This window comes from Pogona vitticeps, chromosome 4, assembly GCF_051106095.1.
Source record: "Pogona vitticeps strain Pit_001003342236 chromosome 4, PviZW2.1, whole genome shotgun sequence".
In the NCBI taxonomy this organism is placed as follows: domain Eukaryota; kingdom Metazoa; phylum Chordata; class Lepidosauria; order Squamata; family Agamidae; genus Pogona; species Pogona vitticeps.
In genome coordinates this window covers 140,890,226-140,917,739 of record NC_135786.1, presented here as the reverse complement: position 1 = coordinate 140,917,739, position 27,514 = coordinate 140,890,226, and the positions used below count along the sequence as shown (strand labels likewise).

The following is a 27,514-nucleotide window of genomic DNA, read 5'->3' as shown; positions in this document are numbered from 1 at the left end:
TTTATCATACTGTAGAAATAAAACTGTATTGATATCAAAGTGTGAACCCCTACACTACTTGACTCTTGGTTCCAAAGCAAAAATATATCACCATTTTAAAATGTTTTGTTAACCTAATTAGCAAACTTGACAACTGTTTCCTTACCAGCTTTGTCTGTGAAAACCACCTAATGGAGACTATGTTGTTGAGAGAAGAAAGATGCATGACTGGGACAGAGCTGAACATTGCTTTTTTAGAGAAGCATTTAAGGATACCCTCCCTTTATAACTGTTGTCCTTTAGGTTATATGTTGATTTTGTTTTGAGATTTGCCATCACTGTCTTGGGTTTTTTTGGGGGGGCAGGATTTGCTTTTATATTACTGTGTATTAGGCAGGGGATGGGTTCTTATCCTTATAAATTGTGTAATGTTGGAAAACCACCCAGAACAATGACACACCACTAGATGGGTGGCTTAATTAATTAATTAATTAATTAATCAGTCAATGCCAATTGACTAAATTAAACCATTTCATCTTGCAGCGAAATGAATTGCCATTTCTAATGTTCAGCATGAGCAAACTGGTTTTTGAAACCCTACATTCCAAACCCTGAGCATCTGAAACCATGGTTTTGTGCCAATAGCACCACAAAAATATTAGTGTAGGCCCAGCCATCTGTATTCTGCCTCTATATTGTCTTGGCTGGTGGTTTATTACATGACTTATAGGAATACTGGTTCTGTTGATTTCAGACATATATTGATTCCTTATATGTTATAAGGATAATTTCTATAGGACTAATTCTAATTCTGTATTGCATGACATTCCTTGTATCAGCACCTATACGGTATATAAAATTAACTCATTGCTCCCTGCTGTTTATTAGCCTGTGTATTGGCAAACACATCTGGTGCTTTTTTGTTATTGTTGTTGTTAGTGCTCTCATGTACATCCCAGGTGAGCCACTCAAATGTTTAGAGACATTTCAGCTCTTTTGAGTCACTGTAGAAATATTCCAGACATAAAACACTCTTTTATACCCCCTTCTGGCATATGATCACTCTGTTTATATTTCATGGAAGCTGACAACCAGCTGCAGCAGCTGGGGTGCCGTCTTCACACCCCTGCCATGTCCATAATTTTGAGCCAGTTGGCTGCCTTTGTACCACTGCAAGAGGAGTTTTTGAAGCATTTGTAGTAGCATGCAAAATACTGGTCCACAGAGACTGCTGTATGTGGCACCAGTGTACACTCAACTCATTCCAACACATCCAAGAGCAGCCAGAAGTAGCTGTGGAGTAACTGAGATCTGCAGCTGACAAGGCCATGACATGATAGGCCACTTGAGGCATTTCTGCAGACACAAGCATAGTTTAAAGTGTCTCTGCCCAATTGTGTCTTCTGCCCACTTCAGGGAATGAATTTATTTTTGATCACAGACAAATTCATCAGTGGAATATGCTGCCCAGTAGTAATTCTGCAAGCATCCAGTGGTCCATGTTATATTTGGAAAGTCTACTCTGCAGTACAATTGGCATTCCAGAAACATCTTCTGATTTGCAGAATGGCTGACATGTGGCCAAGAGTCTGAACATCTGCTCTTGTCAACAGCTGTTGCTCTTGTTGGTTTTTGGTTGGGTGCAAGTGACCTTTGCCATTAATTTTCCTGTGGAAAAGAAGAGATGGGTGCCATGACCCCAAACTGCTGCTCTTGCAACTTGGTTTCGCCTGCCTTAGGTGCCTTTCATATTCATCCTGGATGCCACAAGCCCAAGGTGGTGCTCCAGTAACTGGCTATCATCCCTTTGATGAGGTAGCAAATCGGTGACTTCTTCAGTTAAGTTCCTGAAGGAAAGAAAGAAGTGGGGTGTGTGCATCTGTGTGTGTTGTCACCTCTTTCCTTTTTCTGGAAACTTTGCTGCCAACCCCCTCCGTCAACATCCTTGCTCTTAGAAAGGTGGGAACTGTCCAGCCTCCTATCTTAGGTTAATATATTTCCCATGGAGGAGCCGATCAAGTGTGTGAAGTAAAGCTCTCGCTGGCTCTGAGCATGCAGGAAAGAGAGTTAGAAGCTCTGGCAGAGAGAAGAGGTGGGTGGGCTTTCTTCCTCATCACTCTGAAAGCAAAGAAAGCTACAAGGCCGTGCAAAGTGTGGTTACCTGACTTTTTAGAGCCAGGGTCCCTCACCTCGGGGTCCCTCACTAGGATATAAGGCTCCAGCTGGGTGGCAGCAGCAAAAAGTCTCCCACTTGAGTTGAGGCACAGAAATCAGGCTGCAGGATGCAAGCTCCCTGTCACAGAAAAGAGGCTGAAATAGCAGAGGAAGACATTTTAAGAATTTTTAACAGGGATGAGTTGTTGCCTATTTCTTAATGGTCATTGCTTCTGGGCTTGCCTTATCATTGTCTTTGCTGGAGTTGAGGCATTTTGTGGGGACAAAACAGCCTAGATCAACAAGGAGGAAGAATTCATTGAAGATTCTCCACATGTGTCATCTGGAATAGGACAACCATCTATGTACTTGCAGTGCCGCAGCAAAGATCAGTTTCACTCCATACTGACTCTCCCCTTCTCTTTTTCTGCCAAAGTATATCTGCCCCCTCCGCTCTCTTTGAACTCTTACTGACTTATCTTCTGTAGCCCCTGGCATTGTGTCAGCCATACCCACCAACATAGTTTAAGCCTCACCATACCTCCTTTGTGATGTCTCCCCGGCATAGTAAAATTGTGCTGCAGGAAAAAGAATATCATTCTATTTTGAATGCACATCAGCATTTCCTGTGCCCTGGTTCTGACAAAACCTTCCATACGCACTAGGTATTAAGTGCCCCCAGATCACTGATTATGATACTGAACATAATCATTTTGCAATACCTTTTCTTCCCACTTATTGACTGTCATGGTATTAACTTTGTTGGTGTGTAACCTATCTTTTCAGTACACATTTGCAAAAACTTGCAAAGGGTCCATGATCCTTGTCTATAGTTTCCATTTGTTATGTAGAAATAAAAATTAAATATCAGGAGAGATAATAATAGCCTTTATCAAGTATGTGCTTTCTGTCAGCCCTTAACAGCCAAAGCAGAATGGGAGAAGACACTAGCTGTAAATTGCTGTACATTAAAAGAATTGTTTGCTACACTGACATTTCAGATGGAATAAAATGGCCACAGATTAAAGAGGTTTGGGGCTGGCATTCCTACTTTATGATTACCAATAATTAGAAGTGAAAGCCTTTTTAAAAGCTCAGGCTCTGAAATGATATTGTTGTTCCAAACTAAATTACAGACAATAAGGAAGCATTCTGTAGGCACAAGGTAGAGTCAAACAATAGAACGCCAGGCTGTAGAGAGAAATGGGGAGTGTGCAGAACACCAAACCTGTCTGAATGGCAGCTCCCATAGACCACAGCCACCATAAGATAATGGTGAGGAATTATGAGAGTTTCAATCCAGTATTATCTGGACGGCCATACATTTCCCATCCTTGCTCAGAACACTGCTAGAATGTACATCACTGACACTGTAGTCAACTTGCCTGTGAGGACAATAGTAGATGTTACGCAAAACCAAGTAGAAATGGTTGCTCGTGCATATGATTGGTTTTCTTTGTTTTCCTTTCTCTTTCTTTCCTTCCTTCTTCTTTTACATATACCCAGGTTTTTGTTTACTCGAGTCCTGTATAATATTGTTTTTTTTCCCCTGTTGTCACATGCCCACCCATTCTTCTTTTGTGCAATGCTCAAGTCTCCAACTGTGCTCCCACATACCAGCCACTCTTAGGAAAACACATACACAACTCCCATAAGGATTCATCACTTTTCTCTATCCAGCTACTGTATCAGCTGTCCCCTGACATCACCCAGGTTCTTATCAGGTGGGAAAAGACAATGTGGAAGGAAGCAGGGGCTTGCCAACAGTTCTGTTCAGGAACCAGCAGCAATTCTCATCTTCTGTTTCTCTCTTACAGTGGTAATTATAAGAACTTTTTAAGTTGTGTTCATTTGGTTTTTTCCCCCCCCCTCTTAATCTCTTTTTATTTTGTGTGCCTCATAGTAGAAACTGGGCAGAATTCTATTGTACTGTGAAATGGGAATCTGTTTGCTGGCTGGATTTCACATGTGCCCAAGTCCTCTAGCCATGGCTAGTTTGCCCTATGAAGGCACAGGTTGGTAACAGGCATACAGCTAATACACAGGCATGTGACTGGTGACTGGCAAATTGCTAAAACCACCCTGTTAGGCATGCAGCATTTCATAATAAAATTTTGGCCACTAATTTCATATTGGCCTTTTGCACGTGACAGACAGACAGACAGACAGACAGACAGACAGACAGACAGACAGACAGACAGACAGACAGACAGACAGACAGACAGACAGACAGACAGACAGACAAATAGATACGCACTCATTAAAAGAGCTAACTAACTTCTCAGATGGAGCTAAGTATGTTTCACAAGTCAGATCTGTGTGCTTGGAGCAGTATATACAACATAGAATTTATCTCTAAGCAGTGGCAAAGTAATTTCTTTTCTAACGTACCATTGTCAACCTTTTGGCAAGAAAATGGAACTTCTGTCCATTTTATCTGACAGGTAACTGTAAGTCACTGTCACCTTCAGCTCTTCCTTTTAAAAATGTCTAATCTAGAAATAAGCTGTGACAATCAGGAGAGAGGCCTGTGCTGAAAAATATGATCCTAATCCAAAACTACAAGTACATTTTGCTTAGCTTTTCCAAGAAGGTGCAGAAGATTTTAATAACAGTTGGGACAAGGACAAAGAGACAATAGAAGATTCACCTTGACCCCTAGAAATAAATTGAAATAGCCATGGTGTTAAATAACTTCATTTTGTAGCTGTCAGCGCCCAGGTTGTGCACAGTTGTCTTCAACAGCAGGGGCAAGGGCACTAGAGACCCTGCCAGCAGCACAGCGTGCCAAGCATGAACTCACACACAGACCAGCTAGCCGGGAGGAGAGCACAGGAGCAGAAACCGGAGCAACTGGACTAGAACCAGGCTGCAGGAGTGGGAGCAGGAATGCAGGGTCAGGAATACAGGAGTTCAGAGCAGGAACAGAAACTGGAGCATGAGCACTGGGGCTTAAGAGCACAGGAGCAGGAATACCATAGCACAGCCAAAGACCTATGTTATTGAGACAGCTTCTGGGAAGGAGAGTAATTCCTCAGGCCTTCCCTCAGGACTCCCAGGTGGACCTTATGAGAGCCCTGGCAGCATCCTGCCAGTGCTGGCTCTTCCTGGGACCAAGCTCGCCCCAATCCTACAGCTACCAGAGCAGTGGTGCAGAGGAAGCGGTGTCACTACCCATATCCTGACAGTAGTTTCAGACAATCTGATCTACAACTATATATTTCAGGTGACTTCTATCCTGAAGCTACATTTCTGATTTCTTCCAGTCCTGCATTCCCAGTAAACTTTGGAAAATAAAGATGCTTTCCTGTATGTTACGCAGACTTAAATGTAATCAAATTATTTAAATCTTTTTAAAATGTGTTGATTCACCAAATCATTAAGTTACTGAAAATACTGTATACATTTGTATGCACATCAAAGGGGGTTAGTACAAATGTTTGCTTGAAAATTAACAATGGTTGATACACGCAGGGCGCAGTACCCACTCAAAATGATGTGGGCAGTCAGTTCTGACAACAAAGAGAAACTTATTTAGGAAGGAAGCATGGAAGGAATGTTGGGCTCCCACCATACGGAACTGTACAAATTTTTGTTGTTTAGTTGTTAAGTCGTGTCCGACTCTTCGTGACCCCATGGACCAGACCACACCAGGCCCTCCTGTCTTCCACTGCCTCCCAGAGTTGGGTCAAATTCACCTTGGTAGCTTTGGTGACACCGTCCAACCATCTCAACCTCTGTCGTCCCCTTCTTCTCTTGCCTTCGCACTTTCCTAACATCAGGGAGTTTTCCCACCTTTCCAGGGAGTCTTCGCTTCTCATGAGATGGCCAAAGTATTGGAGTCTCAGCTTCAGGATCTGTCCTTCCAGTGAGCACTCAGGGTTGATTTCCTTCAAAATGGATTGGTTTGTTCTCTTTTCAGTCCAGGGGACTCTCAAGAATCTCCTCCAGCACCACAATTCAAAAGCATCAATTCTTCAGCAGTCAGCCTTCTTGATGGTCCAGTTCTCACTTCTATACATCGCTACTGGAAAAACCATAGCTTTGACTATGCGGACTTTTGTCGGCAAGGTGATGTCTCTGCTTTTAAAGATGCTGTTTAGGTTTGTCATCGCTTTCATCCCAAGAAGCAGGCATGTTAATTTCGGGGCTGCTGTACAAATTATTGTATGCTTGTTAGTTACAGTAATTATTAGCTTTTCCTCCAGTAAATTTATGTTGACATATCTCTCAGTTCTCTTACCCACTTTATCTTCACAACAGTTCGGTGAGGTGAGTCATACATAGAGAGTAACTGGTCTAAGGTTTACCTCATGAGTTTCACAGCTCAGTGGAGATTTGGGTTTCCTAAAGGCCAGTCCAGCACTTTGACAACTGCAACACAGTGGTTCCTGGAAAACACTAATGTTGTTGACTCCATGATGCAGAATTACAGCACAATATCCTCTCTCTCTGGCCCCAGCAAGGGATGTCAGATGTCCCTCTGTACAGTGACTATTTTTGAGCTTAGTCCCTCTATGTCCGTGTCTGTCATTTTTCCTCACAGAACTGTGTTCCAGATAACAAAATGAAGGAAAGTCTTTGATTATCACTGTTTATTTTTTTTTCTTTTGGATTTGAAGTACATAAAACTGAATATTCATATTTCATAAACTAATTGAGTTGGAAGGGACCCATGAGGTCCTCAAGTCTAATCCCCTGTTCAGTGCAGGAATCCAAATCAAAGCCGATCTGACAGATGGTTGTCCAATTTTCTCTTGAATGCCTCCAGCATTGGGAGACTCATCATCTCCTAAGGTAATTGGTTCCATTGTCCTTGTGCTCTAACCTTTAAGAAGTTTTTCTTGATAACCAGCTTAAATCTGGCTTCCTGTAACTTGAGCCCATTATTATGTGTCCTGCACTTTGGGGTAATCAAGAACAGATCCTGCCCCTTCTGTGTCTGCCTGCCTTTCAAGTATTTGAAAAGTGGTATTATATCTCTCCTCATTCTTATTTTCTCAAAGCTAAACAGACACAGTTCTCTCAGTCTTTCCTCATAAGGCTTGGCTTCCAGTCCCCCAATCTTCCTTGCTGCCCTCCTCTGAACTTGCTCCAATTTGTTTGCAACTTTCTTAAAGTGGAGGGACGTGGTGGCCCTGTGGGTTAAACCGCAGAAGCTTCTGTGCTGCAGGGTCAGAAGACCAGCAGTCATAAGATCGAATCCACGCGACGGAGTGAGCTCCTGTCGCTTGTTCCAGCTCCTGCCAACCTAGCAGTTTGAAATCATGTAAAAATGCGAGTTGATAAATAGGTACCACCTCGGTGGGAAGGTAGTGGTGTTCCGTGTCTAGTTGCGCTGGCCACATGACCACAGACAAACGCTGGCTCTATGGATTGGAAACGGGGATGAGCAGAGTCGGACATGACTGGACTAAATGTCAAGGGGAACCTTTACCTTTACCTTTTTCTTAAAGTGGTGTGCCTGGAACTGGACACAGTACTAAAAGATGAAGCCCAACCAGTGCCAAATAGATGAGAACTAGTACCTCACAGGATTTGGAGAAGATACTTCTGTTAATGCAGCCTAAATAGGATGATGATGATGATGATGATGATGATGATGATGATGATGATGATGATGATGATGATGATGATGATGATGATGATGATGATTATTATTATTATATCTCGCCCATCTGGTCTGGTCGACCACTCTGGGCGGCTTCCAATAAACGTATATACAGTAAAAACACAAGGATTTTACAAACAATCCATAACACATACAATAATAAAACAAATAATAAGTGAACAAAGAATAAAGAAAGAATTAAGTATTGACAGGAGGGAAGGCCTGAATGTACATCCATGTTTTTAGTTGACTCTTAAAAGTGCCCAGCGTGGGGGCCGCACGAATCGCTAGAGGAAGGTTATTCCAGAGGCGAGGAGCCACTGCCGAGAAGGCCCGATTTCGTGTCCTTTCCTTCTGAGCCTCCCTCGGCGTCAGGCTCCTCAGCCTCACCTCCCGACTCGTGCGGGTGATCTGGGTAGATCTTGGTGGGAGCAGGCGTTCCGCCAAGTATCGAGGTCCTAAACTGTTTAGGGCCGTATAGGTAAGCATTAACACTTTGAAGTCAATGCAGAAATGGATGGGCAGCCAGTGCAGCATGGCCAGGGTAGGAGACATATGTTGGTTTTTCTCACTCCAGTAAGGAGTCTGGCCGCTGCATTCTGCACCACCTGAAGTTTCCGCGTCAGCTTCAAAGGGAGCCCCACGTAGAGCGCGTTACAATGGTCTAATCTTGAGATTATGAGCGCATGTACTAAGGTAGTGAGCGCCCCCGTGTCAAGGTAGGGTCGCAGCCGGGCAATCCGCCAAAGGTGGAAAAAGGCGGTGCAGACTACCGACGCCACCTGCGTTTCCATGGTGAGCGTCGGGTCCAGGTGTACCCCCAGGCTGCGAACCCCACTCTTCGCGGCCAGGGCCAACCCCCCAAACATGAGGGAGTCGCCCAAGCCACCATCCACAGGGCCACCCACCCTCAGAATCTTGTCCGGATTCAGCCTCAGCCCATTTTCCTACATCCATTGCAGTACAGCCCCCAGGCAGCACTGGAGGGACAGCACGGCATCACCTGCAGTTGGTGAAAAGGAGATGTAGAGCTGGGTGTCATCAGCATATTGATGACACAATGCTCCATACCCCCTGATGACCCCACCCAGCGGCCTCATACAGATGTTAAACAGCATTGGGGAGATAGTCGACTCCTGTGGAACCCCACATTTGAGACTCCACGGGGCCGAAACACTCTCCCCAAGCTGCACTCTCTGGGGGCTGTCCTCCAAGAAGGAACGGAACCAGGCCAGAGCCAAGCCACCGATTCCCAACTTGGAGAGCCTTCCCAGGAGGATACCGTGGTCGACAGTATCAAAGGCCGCCGAGATGTTGAGGAGGACCAACAGAGATATTTTACCCCTGTCGGCCTCCCTCAACAGGTTATCATATAGGGCGACCAATGCTGTCTCTGTACCATGGTGCGGCCTGAAGCCCTACTGAAACGGATCCATGGCATCTGTTGGCTCATATTCAGCTTGTGATCTACAACAATTCCAAGATTCTTCTTGTTCATAGTATTACTGAGCCAACTATTCCCCAGTTTATAACTGTGCATTTGGTTTTCCCCCCTAGGTGCGGGGAAATCTTTGTTCTTATCCCTGTTAACTTTCATTTTGTTGTTTTCAGCCTATCAAGATCTTTTTGATTTTTTTTCTGTCATCCAAGGTATTAGCTGCTCCGCCCAATTTTATGTCATTCTCAAATTTGATAAATATTCCCTGCATTCCCTCATCCAAGTCATTAATAAAATATTGAAGAGCACTGGGCACGGGATTAAGCCTTGTGGTACTCCACTTGTTACCTCCTCCCAGTTTGAGAAGGAGCTATTGATCAGCAGTCTCTGAGTATGATTCTGTAACCTGGGTGTATCCAGCTGACAGTTGTACTGTCCAGTTCACATGTAGTTACCTTGCTAATCAGAATATCATGGGGCGCTTTGTCAAAGGCTTTGCTGAAGTCAAGATACATTACATCTATGGTATTCCCACTGTCTACCAGGAAGACTATCCAATCAAAAAACAAGATAAGATTAGTCAGGCAGGATTTGAGTACTTTTGTAGTTTTACAGCAGTTTTGGAGTAATGGCCAAACCAGGATAAAAAAAATTATTTTTAATATTTCAGATTATTTATTCTCATGCTACATTATTTGTGTTTCTTCTTTTTGTTTACCCTACTTCAGTAAAGGAGATCTGCAGAAGGAGGCTTCCACTTGGCAAAATTAATAAGATTAAGAGTATACCTCTGTCTCCCCACCCATATCTGTATTACAGATGGCAAGATGGACCATGGCAGGATGGAATGTGCTCTGCCAACTTGGCTTCCTAATTCTGTTCCATATTATCAGAACAGGATCAGGCCATAGCTTTTAGAGACTTAGAGAGAAAGAGAGAGTATTCTTTTTCATGGTTTCTGTGAATGCACACTAATGAGTATCATTCCACACATGCATGAATCCTCGGAACATTCTAGAGCTTGGAAAAAGGGAAATCGTTAGAGACCCCGCCCTCCCACATTGCCTCTTCGCATCTCTAACGGTCCTCCCTCACTTCCTTTTCTGCTGCAATTTTGGACACATCTAAGGAGTATTCTGGAGTTTGCCACCTTCTTTTCTACTTGCTTACCTGTCTCTATCAACTGCTTCACTGTCTGTCTCTTTCCCCTGCAAAGGATGAAGAAGACAAACTTTATAGACTTTTACCTTTCTAGCTTCAACCTCTTTTCTCCTTTATGGCCTCAAAGGGCCTCTTCAAAAAGTGCCACCACTGCAGCAATAAACTTCCTCTGTTGGACAGCCATTCCCTCTGTTTTTTCTGCCACGGGGAGCAGCACAAGCCCCAATCCTGCCACAGTTTCACTAAGACTGCCCTTCACCACAGACAAGACTGCCTCAAGGTCCACCTTTGGGAATTGTCTCTTTGGGCTCCCTCTACTAGGGAGCCACCTCAGCTCCTGCCCCTTCTGCTGCCACCCAGCTCTTGGCTTCCAAGTCTTCGGTTTCAAAACCTTCAAAACCGCAGACCTTGGCACTGAAGGCCTCTGCCTCGAAGTCCAAATCCTCTAAGAAGATAATTCCACCTCTGATGCTGATTCTTTCCCTAAAAAGCATGCTAGGAATCAGGAGCAACAGCAACCACAACCTAATCCACTGCCAGCTGTTTTGGAGCCCATCTCTCTACCATCAGACAATCCATGAACTCTGGGATCACTCACCTTCTCCAGCCTTCAGCCAGTCATCTGCTTGGGCTGATGACATTTCATCAGCCCAAAGTCAACATCACTCTCCAACCCCCTCTGCCTCACCATCAGCATCTCCTCAACATACCATTATTCAGCAGCCTTCACTTACTCAACTGATAGCAGAGACACAACCTATCTCTTGGGCCTCAAGACCAACCGCCTATCTAGAGCCTTGTCACTGAGCTCGATACCCTGCAGATTGCTGCCCAGACCACTAGTTGCCTGAATCGAAGGCTGTCAATATCTACTATTAACCCCATTACTTCTAGCTACCACCATGGGAAGACATGGGCCTCCCCCCGATTGTGTTGCACCTCTGGCTCACAGTCGGTTGCCTGGCATGGACCTCTGAGTGCTTCTGGGGGCTATTATTGGTATGACGTGATCAGGCAAAGTCCAGACCATGCTATTAGCTCCCGAAAAGACTATTGGTAGTCTTGGATAATATCACTTGCTTATCCTTTTATCATTTTTAGTCTTTTGCAACTTTTTTAGTTGACTTTTTTATTTGTAAACTCACCTGGACTGACTTTACAATGAAAGGTGGTAATTAAAAGATAGTGTATTCATTACATGAATAGATATGTTCATGAAAGTGAGATTCAACAGATTAAGAATCATGTAAGTATAGAGTTTATTTCCAGTCTGTCTGTTGCAGGAACTTCACAGTTGTCTTCTGATTCAAATTAGGTCTTTTACTGCCTTATAGTGGAGAACTGTGGCCTACGAACATTTTGAACAAAATAACAACTCTGTGTTTTGCAGCATTTCTTTCATTGCTATTTTGAATATTGTACTTGCTTTATGATTGCTATATGGAATATGACTGTGTTGGTATTATCAGTCATGCAGATATGTATTCTACACACCTCTGGCCTTACCATGCCAATTTTTTGCTTATTTGTGAATTTTAAAGATTGATGTCTTTTCTCTAACAGAAGGCTGTTTTTTTCCAGTGGAGATGTTTCTCAGCAAAACAAAGAGGGAGGTGATTTGGGGTGCATCCAGTGGTCTGCCTGGATCTGCTCTGCTGGAGATCCTTGACAATTGTTGGGTTCTGCAGCAGGAAAGGAAATTGTAACAAATCATTTCCTTCCTAGTTGTGTTGGTAAAAGCCTCTGCTGTATCACCAAGTTGTACACAGAGGGAGATCAGCTGGCTTCATCCCATTGTTTATCTTTTTTTAATGCTTTAATAATTCCCCACTTCATGATGCTTAACCTCCTTCTTAGTTATCTTCCATTTGTCTCCCTCCTTTAGTGTTTACAGCTTCTGTTGATGATTCCACTCACCATTTTTTATTTTCCAACAGGCAAGTATGCCATGCGGGACCTAGTTCATCGGCTTCCAGGAGGTAACAACAGTAACAGTTCAGCAAGTAAGGCCATGTCGGATGACACTGTTACTGCCATTTGTTGCACCTTACATGAAGTCATCACAAAAAACATGGAAAATGCCAAGGCCTTACGGGACGCAGGAGGAATTGAAAAGCTTGTTGGCATTTCCAAGAGTAAAGGAGACAAGTATGTTCTGCAAATGATCTCATGCCTATTAGCTATAATTTAATTAGCACTTGTCTGCTTTAATGATTTCCTGGAATACTGTAGTTTAATCATGCACTAGTAAACTTGACAGATGATGGAGAATGGGTGGGGGATAGTAAGTGGGTAATTTTGCATCAAAGTATCTGTACTTGGTGACAGCTTCCAATATGAACTGGGGCAGGGGGCTGGTCTGTCTCATGGTGGAGACAAGTTACTGAGAAAACAGAACACTCCGAAAGATAAGAGACATTTTGAACTGCAGATTTCAAGGAAGCTGTTAAGGACTTATATGGAAGTATCATGGATTACAGTATAGGAAGAACTATGGGAGGTACTATGGTACTATAGGTACTATGGAAGAAATGTCTCGGCAAAGAGCCTACATCATCATCTTTCTTCAGACAGATCTGTTTCTGTTACGAAAGAGATGATGGAAGGCAGGGGAGGCTGCTGTGTTCCTTTCAAGGTGTGTAAGCTCAACATATTTTAATGTGTGGCTGAACAGAGCTATAGTTTTTTTATAAGATCCTCCTTTACCCTGTCCACACTAAAAATATAACGATGAGTGATAACAGTTGGAATTTGTAGCATCAAAAATGTGTTTTCATTAATTGGAAATGCTTCAGGAGGATGCTTTTGTCAGGACCGAATCCCCCTAAGGAGCATGGGTCCTTCGGTCAGGGAGTTCCTCAGCCACAAATCTACCACCTTTACGCTGGGGCAAGTCCTCAATGTCCAGCTGTGCATAGCCTTTGTGCCTAGAATAAGCTTGACCTTAAAAGAACACTTTACTTTTACTCAGTACTTTGCAAGCACAGCAACATTAGCTTTGTGATTCCTAAGAATTCACAACAGCTCAGTTAATTAGGACTTCTCTGGTACCTAGTCAATGGCCGTTACCCCTCCTCTGGATTTAGCCAAACCCTGCTGGTCCAAGAGACAATCCTTGGTGAATATTTTTATAATTAATTTTTATTAAGGAAATATAGTTTCATAGAAACAGTTTGTTTTGCTCAAGCATAGCATAAAAAACATTTTCAAAAAGGTTACCATAATTAAATACAACAACTAATTCCCATTAAAAAATAACAAACACTAAATCTGAGCTAAGTTGGGCTAGCCCCACCTCCTTCTTTCTCTTACCTACATTCTATGTCTTTCAAGCTACATACACTAGTCAAGTTCAAGTTTATTGTATTAGCTAAAAGCCGTCACAATTGTTTAAAATACAGATATGATCAATTAAAATCATGATAAAACCACAGACATATAAAATAATAAGAGACCCCTCATATCTGAGAATCTCCCACACAATTGATCGCAATGGCTTTCAGAAAATTAGCCCGAATGTTTCTGGCCACTTTTGCGAATAGCGCTGTTCTATACGTAACATAAGGGTCACAATCCAAGAGCAACCTGACCACCTTTATCTGAGGGGTTTCCTCTTGTAGAGCAGCCAGAATGTTACCCAGGAGCTTTTCTCGAGGGTTCTGATATAGTTGACAATAGAGTAAATAATGGAGAACATCCTCTATCTCACCTGCTCCGCAGATGCACACCCTTAGATGTTTAGGGACATTCATGTACCTGCCATCTAAGACAGCGGTTGGCATGGTTTGAAAGCGGAGTGCTGTGAAAGCGGTTCTCAAGGGGGCAAAAGTAAGTGCATCTCGGTATTGCGCCCTTGAGTGGTTTGTTTTCAACAGGCGGTACCAGTGGGAGAAACCTGAAGAGTGGATTAAGGCCAAGTCCTGGTCGTTATCCATTTTATAGAGCCAATCTCTCAACATTCTTTTAACCTCAGAAAAAATGAAAATGTCTGTAGAGAGGGATTTAGATTTTAGTAGGTTTTGAGCTGAAGTTGCCCAGCCGCCACTCTTCCATTGCTCTATCATACAGCGTTTGGGTAGGCGGTGGTCAGGCATATCCATCACCCTCTTATAATAAGAGAGTATGGCTAAAGTTGCCCTGGCCTTGATGGATACCATACCTGTCTCTGTTCTGAGGTAAGCTGCTGGGGTCCCCTGGGGTGCCACGAGGATGTGTCTGAGAAATTTATTCTGTCCTACTTCAAGATGATGTAGGTTGTTCTGATTCATACCCCAGATCTCAATTCCATAAAGCATTTGTGAGATGACCCTCCCTGAAAATACTTTTAAAGCTGGGGTTACTAGTTTGCCACCTTTAGAATGAAAGAATTTGACCAGAGCATGGCTAGATTTCTGAACCGATATTTTCATGCTCTGTATCTGGGATTTCCAGCAGTTTTTCTCATCGAAATGCACTCCCAGGTATTTGAAGGTCTGGACTTGTTCTATTTTGTTTTCGCCTATAGTCCAGTTGAATTTGGGGGGATGCTTTCCAAAAATCATCACTTTAGATTTTGTGTAATTTATTTTTAGTTGCTCTAGGTGGCTAAACTCTTGGAGCTTATTTAAGCTTCGTTTCAATCCCTTTTTGTTCATTGATAATAGAACAATGTCATCAGCATATATGAGACATGCAATCTTATAGTTCCCAATTGAGGGGGGGAAATGGTCTGGATGGTTTAAGGCTGTTACAATATTATTAATATAAAGTTAAAAAGTAGGGGTGCGAGTAAGCATCCTTGTTTTACCCCTTTGTTAGTGTGAATTTCCTCTGTCAGCCTTCCATCTGTGCTAATCTTTACCCTCAATGTTGTGTTGGAGTATAGTTCTTGTATTAGAGCTAGGAGTCTCTTATCAATGTTGGTCTCTGTGAGCTTATCCCACAGGCGGTTTCTGGTGATTGTGTCGAATGCAGAGGAGAAGTTAATAAAAGCCGTGAACAGCCATTTGAATGGCCTGGAGGTGTATTTGCACACGAGATGATGTAGCACGTAGATTTGATCTACTGTGCTATGCCCCTTCCTAAAACCTGCTTGTTCCTGATGAAGGATGTTATTTTCCTCCATCCATTTAGTCAGCTTCTGGGAAAGAAGGCGGGTATAAAGCTTGGAGCTAATATCCAGTAAGCTGATTGGGCGGTAATTCTGGGGGATAGATTTGTCTCCTTTTTTGTAGATTGGGAAGATTATGCTCTGCCTCCACCCATCAGGAAAAATTCCTGTAGCATTAATGTGGGAGAAGAGCTGTGCTAGGACTGGGGCCCACCATTCCGGGTTATTCTTATACACCTCTGGTGGGATCATGTCCTCGCCGGGTGCTTTATCTGTTGCTAGGGCATCGATAAGTTTGTACACTTCCCGTTCTGAAACTGGGGGCCATTCGGGTGTAGAGTTTAGTAGAGTCTGGAGGGTTCTCACTTTTTGTGGCCCAGTGTTTGCATCACTATTGAAAATAGTTTGAAAGTAGTGGCACCAGGCATTTGCTGTGATGCAGGCATTTGGTGCTGGATTGGGACCTATATCCATAGCTGAGACCATACTCCAGAATTTTCGCTCTTTCTTTTCCAGCACAGCCTGCCCTAGTTCCTCCCACTGGGCTGACATGAATGCCCATTTCTTTGGTTTTAAAAGTTCCTTATATTTTGAGCGGTAACGAGCCAGCGCCTCCAGATTCGATTTTGAGTGCATGTTCCTCGTCTTCCTTGTTAAATGGGCTAGATGCTTTTTGGTTAGTCTACATTCTTGGTCGTACCATCCCCGTCTATGTGGGGCTAGGGAAGACTCCTGTGGCTTTTTAGTTAATAGAGGTCTTAAGTTAAAATTGATATAGTTGGTGCCTTCTATTGGATCCCTATGTCCGATTACAATATCCCTATGTGCACTCAGCAGATGTGGGTTGTTTAGCTGTTTCCAAATTGTTTGTTCAACAAGGGGGGACCATTTTAAGCGTTTCCCTACAATCATAGTTCTCTCTGCCCAATCAGCCGGTGGTGGGGGCAACTGTGGAGTTGTCAGGGGGATGGAGAGACAGATGGGTAGGTGGTCACTATCGGGTCGGTCTAATATATTGTATTTTGTCTCCTGGGACACCAGCCTAGGGGACACCAGCCTCCTACACAAACCATCAAGTTCTCTTCTAAGCCATGGTGATGGTGATGAAGAACCTTTTTCACATAACCCATCGTCCATTTTCTGCATTCCTCGGACTGCCTTCTTCATGATCATAAACCAATCAATTCAAAGAGGTGTAACTGTCCATTCCGCCCACAATTCTCATGGAGATGCAGGTGGTTTATCTCCATTCCAATTAGAAAAGAATTTGTTGGTTCTGAGCACAGGGAGGAGTGGGAGGCAGGACCCAACTTCATTGGGGGTTGAGAGAAGGCAGCAGCAGGACAGAGTGGGAGTGGGATAAATAGAGGAGGAAGAAAAAAAGGCTGCCAAAGTGATTTCACATCTCTTCCTCAGCTGCATGCCACTGCCGCCATCTTAGGGAGGACAGCAGAGGAAGAGGTGGAAGTGACAAGCCACCACATGAAGGGAGAATGAAAAGAGTGATGGTTCCCTTCCTGAGGGAAAACTCATCCTCCCCTAGTAAAACCCAGTTTTAACCTACCCTCTTTACCTCCACCTCTATGATCCCATTAAGGGGCAGTCGGGGGTGGTGGGAGTGGATTTAACAAGCACTCAGCCACAAATTTTGAAGCCATTGCCCAGATGCAAGCAAAACTATTGCAATAATAATAGCAATAATATTCTTAGAACTGCAGAGCAGGAAGGGACCCTATGGATCATTCATTATATATTGAAAAATCTATTTTTAATGTGTTTCCTTTGCCGCATTTAAAATGCCTGTTATGCAAATGTAGCAGGAAGTTGCAGGTTACTTCACTATTGCTGTATAAAAGAGGGTCCCAACTTGAAAAAGGTTGAGAAACATGTTGAGAGTTTTGATTATAACGTGTATTCTCATAACATCAGCAGAGTAAGGAGATACTGGTTAGCAGAGATACTTATGACACTATGACACTGAGAGAGTAAAACCAAGTAAGTCTATTTACATATATACATACAGAATAGATATTCCTCTGGCAGCATAACATGACATGAAGCAGCACACAACATAGGAAAAAGTGATCTGACTTACAGCAGATAAAGACGTTCATTTTACACATGACTTATGTACAGTTCTGTGACCAGTCAGAAAATATATTGCTATTCATTCATTCATTCATTCATTCATTCATTCATTTTATATGCCGCCCACACTCTGTACAATGAAACACAAAACATGCACACAAACATTCCAGCCACTCAATAAGTAAGAGAAGGGGAAGAATCTTGAGCCTTACCTGTGAAAATTTCTCCAAAATTTCTTGTCCTTTGACATCCTTTTCTAAGGGTATATGTTTTCTATCTGATTGCAAGAGAATGGTCAAAATTTCTCATGGGAGAAATTTTCAGCCCATCACTTTAAAAGAGATGGTGGTAAAGCATATTGGCCAAAGAAACATCAGCTCTCACTTGATAAGTAAGCAAAAAACTAAAACAAAGTACTGATTGATTTTATGAATATTAGACTGTTTTCTTGAGGTTTTCAATTAAAATGCTGCTTTTTCTCAACCTTTTCTTCCAAATAGGCACTCACCAAAAGTAGTGAAGGCAGCATCTCAGGTCTTAAATAGCATGTGGCAGTACAGAGACCTGAGAAGTCTCTACAAGAAGGTAAGATATATTTAATAACTTTTTTTCATTCTTAAAATTAACATCTCTGGGGGTGGAGGAAGGAGTTTTGGAATAAAAAAAGTGTGAACCTAGTATTTGAAATATATGCCTGTACGTAAGATTAAGCCTTATACATTACACGGATATGCATGTGCACACAAACATGTACTTAAGTGGGGGGACGGATTTCGGATTTTCTTGCGAGATAAGAAGTAAGACATGAAATGGATATTTTGGGAGGGAGCAAATTTTGTTTGAGGATACATCAAAAGAAGTACATTTTAAAGTACTTTTTATAATTCATGATAGTTAAATGGATGTTGTAGAAACACAAAACAATACCTTTTTTAAAAGAGAGAGAGAGAGAGAGAAACACAGTGCATAGGCCCCTTTAATAAATAGTTATCCAACACTACCACCAGTGAGTTGGCCAGAGGTGTGAGTTGTTCCAATAAGTATTTCATATGCTTTAAATTTTAAATTTGTCCTAAATATCACCCTAGCTTAGATTTTCAATTTAGGTCTGAAATTATCTCCTGAAGCTTAGCAGCCCATCAGATTTTCTCCACAATCCAGTCAGAATCATCATCCAAGCCATTCTGATTAGGCCACTTGTACATGTCATTGTTGCATGGTCCTCTTTAAAACATGAATACTTCAAAGTATTCCATCAGCCATCACCAAAATAAGTTGCAAGGTGTCTAAATTATCAGAAAGGTCCCTTCACAATGCTGACTGAGTGACACACTGACAGATAAATAAATAAATATAAAAGTATCTTAGTGATACTTAGTGATAAACGTCTGTATGTGGAGATGAATTCCTGCTGTCAAATTGTCTTGCAAAGTTTCTTCTTGCAGAACTGGGAGAGAAGACATGTTCACCGGCAGAATTGGTGTAAAATGATGCCTGAAGCTCTCCCTAAGAGTTCTTTAGAACTGTATAAACCTCCAGGGAAAATCAGAAGCCTGTGTTCATCACAGCTGTATTTAAATCCAAAAAAGGAGTAACTCCAAAATAAAGCCAGGCAATCACAAAATAAAGCCAGTTCATTTGAGTATCATGGTAGAAGTTTTTTCATTGTTACAGTGATTACAGGTGACATCAGCTTGACTAATTCTATAAGCTTAGTGCTCACCTAACCAAACCAGTTTAAATCTTTGGAGGAAAATCCGTGTTGATTATGTTGCTGGCTTTTGGAAATAAAGCTGTTACACTCCTACATGATTATTGCTATTTGATGTCTGGTGCCCAAAGTTTAGATGTTGTGATGAATTCTAAATTTTTTTTATGTGTGTTTGTCTGTCTGTCTGTCTAATCTCCCTATATTTATAATTCTTTCAGTTGTCCACACCTTCCCCCACCTACCTGTAAACAGTCTTTTTTTCCAGGGCTTGGAGTTCCAAAAGCTTGAGATCCAAGAGCAATTTTTCAATAAGAAATTCAATTATTTTAACACAGATTATAATTCTAATGATATATAACTGAAAACCTGGCAGGTTACCTCTTGGACTCTCACATCATTGTTATGACTAAAAAATTTGCAAGACCTAAAAGAACAAAGGCTGGTAACTTTAAAAAAATCTAGACCCCCAGAAACCTGAAAAGTCAGAATATTACTATGACTTAATCTTGTAGTGCCAAAATATTGAAACTACAAAGAGTGTTTATTATAAATCCTGTACATGCCACCTCCACATTTACAAATGGTAACAAAAACACTTCATTACAACATGAATATGTTCAGCTGTCAGGATGTTGTTGTTTAGTGACTTCACGCGACCATAGACATGGTTAATTGTTTTGAAATGACTATAGTAAACTGTTTTTCAAGCCTTGGTTTTAAAAGCAGTTTAATTTTCAGGGCAATTTTTTTCTATACCACCTTAACTTTTATTAACACTCTATACTCATAAAATTTCAAACCTTGACACTGGGAGACAGAACAGGTTTCCCAAAACCTGTTTTCCACTGCAGCACTGCTCCCTGCACTGTGCTGATGAATCCCTTGATTCTTTGACGCAGATTTGTGATGACTATGCCACCATTTAGCTAATGGAAACCTTCACTGGATAGAGCTAGCTATATTAGTCTCTTCCAGCAAAGACCAAAACAAAAGAGATTTATTTCAGTCTGCACTTTTGTGGGTTACAGTGTGCTCTTTCAGACCCTTCAGGATGTATCTGGAGTAGTGGTCTGCAGTCCACAAAAGCTCACACTGAGATCTGTTAGTCTTAGTGGTGTCACAACATTTTGGTTTTTGCATATACAGTGGTGCCTCGCATAACGTTTTTAATTGGTTCCAAAAAAAAACACCTTATGCGAAAAAAACTTTATGCGAAACACCATTTCCCATAGGAATGCATTGGAAACCGGTTAATCCGTTCCAGTAGGCACGGATTGGCGTCCTTAAGCGAAAAAACCCATAGGAAACATTGTTAAACGATACAATGTTTCCTCCATTGGAATGTGTTGAAGCCGACTCAATACATTTCAATAGCTTTGCGAAGTCAATTTTTGCAAATTTAAGTGTGTCATAAAAGGGTCAAAAATGGTTTTAAATGCTTGGATTAGCTTCTGCACCCTCTAAAACGGATGCAAAAGTTAATTTGGCTTTGATCTGACTTTTCGTTAATTTATGCTGAATTTTTTCCCCCCAACTTTTGACAGCTGTCAAAATCTAACAGCTCCATTGTTTCCTATGGGGGAGAAAAAAATTCACAAAAAAATAACGAAAAGTCAGATCAACACCAAATTAAGTATGCACACATTTTAGAAGATGCACTAACGATTCCAAGCATTTAAAACCGTTTTTCAACATGTTAAGACACTTTTGTAATTGAAAAAATGAACATCGTTAAGTGAAGCAGGGGACCTAAAACCAAAAACGTTAAGCGAAGCATGGTCCCAAAATCGCTATGCGAAAATCGCCCATAGGGAAAAACGTTATACGAAGCACAATCTGACTCTGAAAAAATAAACGTTAAGCGAAAAAAAAGTTAAACGAAGCAAACGTTATGCGAGGCACCACTGTACTATTGTTTTGGTTTTTTGTTGATACTGGAGACACCATTAGATCCAAAGCATCCAGTTGTTTCAGAGGAGGAAAAGGCAAACTCAGTCTGGGAAGGTGTGGAGAATATGACTGAAAATGCACCAGTTAAAGGATTGAAAGTTAATAGTAAAGATGAAAATGCTGCAAATCTGTGGTGCAAAGGTACACATTTATTTTGTTGTGGTGAATAATGCCCATCAGGTTTCAAAAAAACAAAAAAAAAGACAGGTAATCCTGAAAAGTATAAACAACCAAGGGCTTTGAGTTTTCTGAGAAAGAAAAGCTCTCATTTGGAGGGGGGAAGGAGTTGATGAAGGCTTCTACAAAACAAATGATATAACGAGGGCAGAGAGATATAAATTATTGTATTTCCCTTACATAATACTAGAACTTGGGTGCTTCCAATGAAATAGACTGAAAGATAGTTCTAAGCAAAATTTAAGGAAGCATTTTTTTTCAAGTGATATATAATCAGCTTGTTGAACTTAGTCATAAGATGCAGTGGCTTCAAGAAAGTTTTAGTATTTTGTTTGGTTAAGCTGTCAGACTTTAAAAGTATATGGAAGCTTCCTATACAGTGATAGTATGCCTCTAATTGTAAAATACTGAAGGCAAACAAGGGTGTCTGACCCTGTCAGATGAGTCTTCCAGGGCCATTTGGTTGGCCACAGTTGGAAATTGAGTGCTGGTTAGTGCCTGTTTATTCTGTTTAACAGCCAAATGATGCAGTGGCTCCAGTCCTGATCGTAGGGCAAAAGGGAGCCCTAGGGAACCTCAGAACCTGTAGGGTGGATAAGAATCTTCAATTAATATAAATTAAATATTCCCTGTGATGGATGACACCAGCTGGCATATCTTTACACCAACAAGATTTCAGTTATGAATACTTAGTTGGCCGTAGACTCCATTGGATTAGAGAGACTTGCTTCTAAGCAACCATGTCCTCTTCAAGTTAGTTTTTCTGTATGTGTACACACTCTGTATGTGTACTCAGAATTGTGCCACTGATATGTCAAAATCATATTATACAGGCAACCAGGGGTATGTATTTCCTTCTCATTATATTACTGCTTTTGTTTCAAGTTTATCCCGGAGTTGTTGAGTTCATTAAATTCTTGCCTCAGATAATTTTCCCAGAGTTAGATCGAAGGAAGGATTTTTTGCAAGGCTTATGATTGGCATCTTCAGATCAGATGTGGAACGGATGAGTATAAGTTGTTTGAGGCAAAAGAGTAAAAAAAAAAAGTTGAAAAAAATCATTTGAACCATAGGGTTGATTGAATACCACTTATTCATGGCTAGAATCGATGTTTTAATAGTTAAAAGTACTTCTCAAAAAAGGCTGTACTGAATATTTTCTTATTTCAGCATTTGCTTCAGCTGAGCAGAATGCTAAAAATATCCCTCTGAACATTCCCATTATTTTGATGGCCTTCAGGACTCCTCTGTTTCCTGGATGCTGTTTCTCTGCACTACTCCATATTCCAAGCTCTCACGGTGTTTGGCCTCATTTGTCTCCCAAACTGCTGTTTGTGGTTTGTTTGTTGTTTTGTCAGCCAAAACATAAAATTCTCCCATTAGCCCCTATCTCTCCTTAGCTGGGTGACCACATTTTGAACGGCACAAGGTTTCCATGTAGTTTTCAAATTTATCTCTGTGGAGAAAGGAGTATTGCAATGACACATCCTAGATGAGAACAAGTATTATGTAGCAGTGGCCAGCTCACCTTTCTCCAGGAGCAGAAACAACAGTGTACCTGCTAACAAAATAAATTCCTAACCACAGTTTCCTTCCTGGATTCAAGGCACAAATCAGGTCTGTGCAGAATCCTCACCCTGTATTAATGATCTTACACGAACGAGTATCAACCTATCTGGGACATTATAACTATCAATTTCCAAGTCAATTTCACTTCTCACCTCTTATTTGCCTAAACCAAATTTAAGTTATTTTGTCCACCCCATCATTTACATTGATTTAAAACTGTCATTGAGCACTTGGTTCCATTGAAAGGGAGAGCTACCTCTTGTCATCCATATATTGATTGGTTCTCCAAAGCCCTGTTCCAGTTACAGTATTTCATAAAAGTTTAGAAAAGCAATATGAGAAGTAACCAAACCTTGAATTAATCTTTATTATAAAGCCCACAAAATGTAAGAGAAATTAGTCTTAGTACAACCTTCTGGGATTTCTCTGAAACATTGGAGTAGAATGACTGCAATGAGGTGCCCGGGAGCAGGTTTCAGAGATCAGACCTCTAGTTGTTTTAGCACGTCAAAAATCAGCCTTGAATAACTGAGAAACATATTCAAATCAAAATTGTGCTCAGTTCCAGACTCACTCCTGTAAGTCTTACAGTAAGGTGTTAGGCCTGGTGATGCAATTATATTAATCTGAGGGTCAAAATCATACACTTACTATGTAACATGATGCTGATATTTTAACAATATATTTCTCAATACACATGGTTACAATAACACCGAAGAGAAGGTTAGCTGGTGCATCTGTCTGGTATGAAAACTACATGTATTAGAGCAGTGGTTCTTAACCTTGGGTTACTCATGTGTTATTGAACTGCAGCTCCCAGAAACCCCAGCCAGCACAGCTAGTGGTGAAGGCTTCTGGGAGTTGCAGTCCAAAAACACCTGAATAACCCAAGGTTAAGAACCACTGTGTTAGAGAACACTGTCATTTTTCTGTCATGGGAGCAACCATGGAGATAATGTTGGCAGCCCAGTTATAGGTCAAGAACAGCTGTTTTGTTCCACAGCTAAAGGTGGGGTAACTTGTGCTAATTTTAAGCATTGCTTAAACAGATGTTCATTTTCATTGTGCACCTTGGAATTTACACAGTCAAGGGTAGGATGAACATTCTCTGTTTTTGATTGGGAATGAATCTCTAGCAGTGTGATCCATTTCTAAGTCTCATTTGAAACTCTAATCGTTGTACCAAATATATATATATATTGTGGCCTAGTTCCCATATTTCTGTGTCACTGTAGAAAAATACCTCATTGAAATAAATAATTGATTGACTGCTTGATTGATTTGTGGCAGCGGGTGGCCCCAGACTTCAGAGTGGCTGAGGACAGAGGATTTTCACCTACCCATCATTCTGAGTCATGGCACGCTCAGCATACCCTCTCCCAGAACCAAGAAACCAGAATCTATTCCCAGACCCAGGTATTCTGGCTGTCAACTGACCAGTCTTGATTTTTTTTCTAAATTTTAATTACTTTTTTTAAAATTTACTTATTTATTCTAAAATTGATATGCCACAAACAATGCCTCACATAGTGGCTAACAAAAATATTAACACATTTAAAACACTGGTTGATGTTGAATGCATACCTAGCTTAGCATCTGAAAGAACACTGAAAAGTATGTTTATAGGCCTAAGTATAATTATAGATTGCATTGTCTAGAATATATTTTAACATCACTTGCATCATCAGCCAACTCTCACTCACTCACCTTATATTGGTAATGCAGGTAACAGCTCTCATGCTAGTGTTTTCACTGCCTCTGAGGCGAGTTTACCAATGTCAGGTTAAAAAAAATAGGAAAGGGTGGGGAACATTAGTTCTTTCCCCCACCCCCTATGTTTTCTACAATATAGTATGCCATGTGTACATTATCAGAAATTTTGTTGATGTTAAAAAAGATTCTTTTAGTCAAGAATTTTGTTTTGTGAGCCAATATTTCTTTTGCATTTTAATGACAATGTATGAATACAAAGTTGACTTAACTTCTCACATCCCTTGAGGAGTTCAGAGGAAGTATAAAAAGTGCAACAGAATCATTTACAATCTCATGTCCTGCTAGCTTACGGTAGACTTTGGTGTGCCTAATGCTTTGAGATTGTGATCTGTGAGCTACAGAACCTCTGTTTCAAATCTCACCTCATCCACTATCTCTTCACTTCATCTCTGTAATACAGAAATGATAGTGTTGGCTTATAGTACAGAATTTCCATGAAAAAAATGATTCCAGAGTGACTTGAATGGTTCATATGTATTGTGTAGATACAAATATTCAGGGTTGAGTAATGATTTTATTAGGTATAGCTTTAATGTTATAAATTGTGATGTATTTTCTTACTCCAGTGACAGTTTGAATGTTTGTATATGTAGTGTGTCCCACTCAGCCACCCAATGCTGGAAAACACAAGTTGGGAAAAAGTAAAATGAAATCAGAAATAGTAAAATCAACACTTCTTCAAAGTTGAAGAAAATTTGATTTTTTCTTGAATGTTTCTAGAGTATATCACATCTGCTTTGACACATCATGATTTCCCTAAAAATGCCATTTTTTCCAGTGCATTATAGTGGCTGGGACCCAAAACAATTGAAATTGTAAAAAAAAAAAAGAGAGAGTAACTTTTCTGGAACCCTTTTTGTCACATAAAAAGAATGAGGAACCTGCTACGTCATCGTAATGCTTGTAATCATAGGAGCAAACGCAAAATACTGGAATAAGAAAGCCAAAGCAAATGCACAGGAACTCAAGTGATCACTTTATGTTATTATGCAATTTATAGACCCAGTGATGCAGCAAAAGCAGAACACATGCAGGCCTTTGCATTCAGCACCCATTTCCCTTTATACACATCCCATTACTGATTTTCCATGTGCCTCCTTGTATTCTGAGATAAGAAAACAAGATGTCATAACTGGTTGTGATCTAGAGGGTTTGTTTGTTTTCAATCTAGGGTGTTTGTTTTTGGTAGCATCCCCTTAATAGGAGAAAATCTGTCCATGAGAATGCCACTAGTTTCATGTGATCCTTTAAGAATATCAGGATCCTATGGGATCTGTAAGCTGCCACTTGAAAGAGCAAGGAACAAATATACAGTGGTGCCTCGCACAACGGGTGCCTCACATAACGATGAATTCACACAACGATGGCTTTTTCTGATAAATTTGCCGCCTCACACAACGATGTTTCCTTTGGGGGATTTTCACACAACGATGTCTCTTTTCCCTCATTTAAAAGTGCCTTAAACTGTTTGAAACCTGTTTTAAATGCTTGCAATCGTTAGCCCACCTCCTGAAACCTATGCAAACTTAATTTGGTGTTGTTCTGAGTCGTTGTTAATTTTTGGTGATTTTTTGTTTTTCCCTCATTGAACTCTATTGAACTGTCCGTCCAATATATTTCAATGAGAGAGAAAACAAAAAAATCACCAAAAATTAACGAAGACTCAGAACAACACCAAATTAAGTTTGCATAGGGTTCAGGAGGTGGGCTAATGATTGCAAGCATTTAAAACAGGCTTCAAACAGTTTAAGACACTTTTACAGGAGCGAAAAGGCACATTGGAAAGAGCTCCAAAAGCAGGGAAACGGAGATCAAAGAGCTCTTTCCGATGCCCCTTTTCACTCCTGTAAAAGTGTCTTAAACTGTTTGAACGGATTAACCGGTTTTCAATGCATTCCTATGGGAAATGGTGTTTCACAGAACGATGTTTCACACAACGTTGATTTTTTTGGAACCAATTAACATTGTTGTGTGAGGCACCACTGTATAGTGTACATCAGGCTGAAGTCACATTTCCCAAGCAGCAAATAAAGAGCAGATGGACCATAAGCACATTTATAGCTGAGTTAAGCAGACGTGTATGCACACCATCATCATCAGGCAGATTGTCATGTTCAACAAAGCAGCAGTCCAGCCCCAAGCTGAAGAGCACCAATTGGTTATCCTCTTGATAGATTACTAAGATTGAGGGACAACTCTTGTGTGGAAACAAAAATCTTGCAGCAGCTGCACATTTTTAAAATTGGTTTTGATATGTCAAAGACACTGTTTTCATAAAGGATAAGGAAATCTACAAATGTTCGTTACATTCTTACTTTAGAGCTAAGTAAGGACGTGATGTTGATCAGTGTGTAGCATTGATCTGCTGTTTGTAACTCTGGTGTTTGTTCATTGAATGTTTTATTCCACTGTCTCGCTATTCCCTTGTTATATTTTATTATAATCTGATGTGAAATGTTTAGAGGACATGTATGGAAAGCAGGAATATAAAATGTTCATGTAGGAATCATAAGCACGCCGCGAAGAATAATTTTACACCAAACCCCTTATGGTTTTGTTTTGATTTTGTTTGTTTTTGTTTTGTTTTGGCTTCTGGGATTTCATTGTGCCACAGCAATTTTAATTGTCCAATATCATAAGTGAACATGGAACAAAAAAAGTGCATGCTTTGCCAAGTCTCCTCAGCATCCTCTTTTTGTAAAACATCCTTTTTGACTGTGATTCCTGAGCCAGACATAGCAGAATCTGATTTATCTCAGTGTGTATGGGTGAAGCTGTACAAAATAACAGAATTGTGCTATGACTAACAGACTG

At 41.0% G+C, this 27,514-nt stretch overlaps 1 protein-coding gene across 17 annotated transcripts in view; it reads left to right on the top strand.

Annotated features, from left to right (window-relative positions):
- CTNND2 (catenin delta 2) overlaps positions 1-27,514 on the top strand; it is a 717,568-nt gene that overhangs the window by 636,406 nt on the left and 53,648 nt on the right. For 9 of the 17 annotated variants that reach the window (XR_013544226.1, XM_072998494.2, XM_078391696.1 and 6 more), the window contains 2 exons: positions 12,281-12,491; positions 18,021-18,105. Coding sequence is in view for 15 of the 17 variants with exons in the window: in XM_072998494.2 (XP_072854595.2) it covers positions 12,281-12,491; positions 18,021-18,105 (296 nt within the window). In the remaining 2 variants the exon portion in view is untranslated. Of the gene's footprint in view, positions 1-12,280; positions 12,492-18,020; positions 18,106-24,217; positions 24,344-27,514 lie in introns of all 17 variants that reach the window. The other 8 variants (XR_012086701.2, XM_072998491.2, XM_072998486.2 and 5 more) reach the window with 1 other exon arrangement.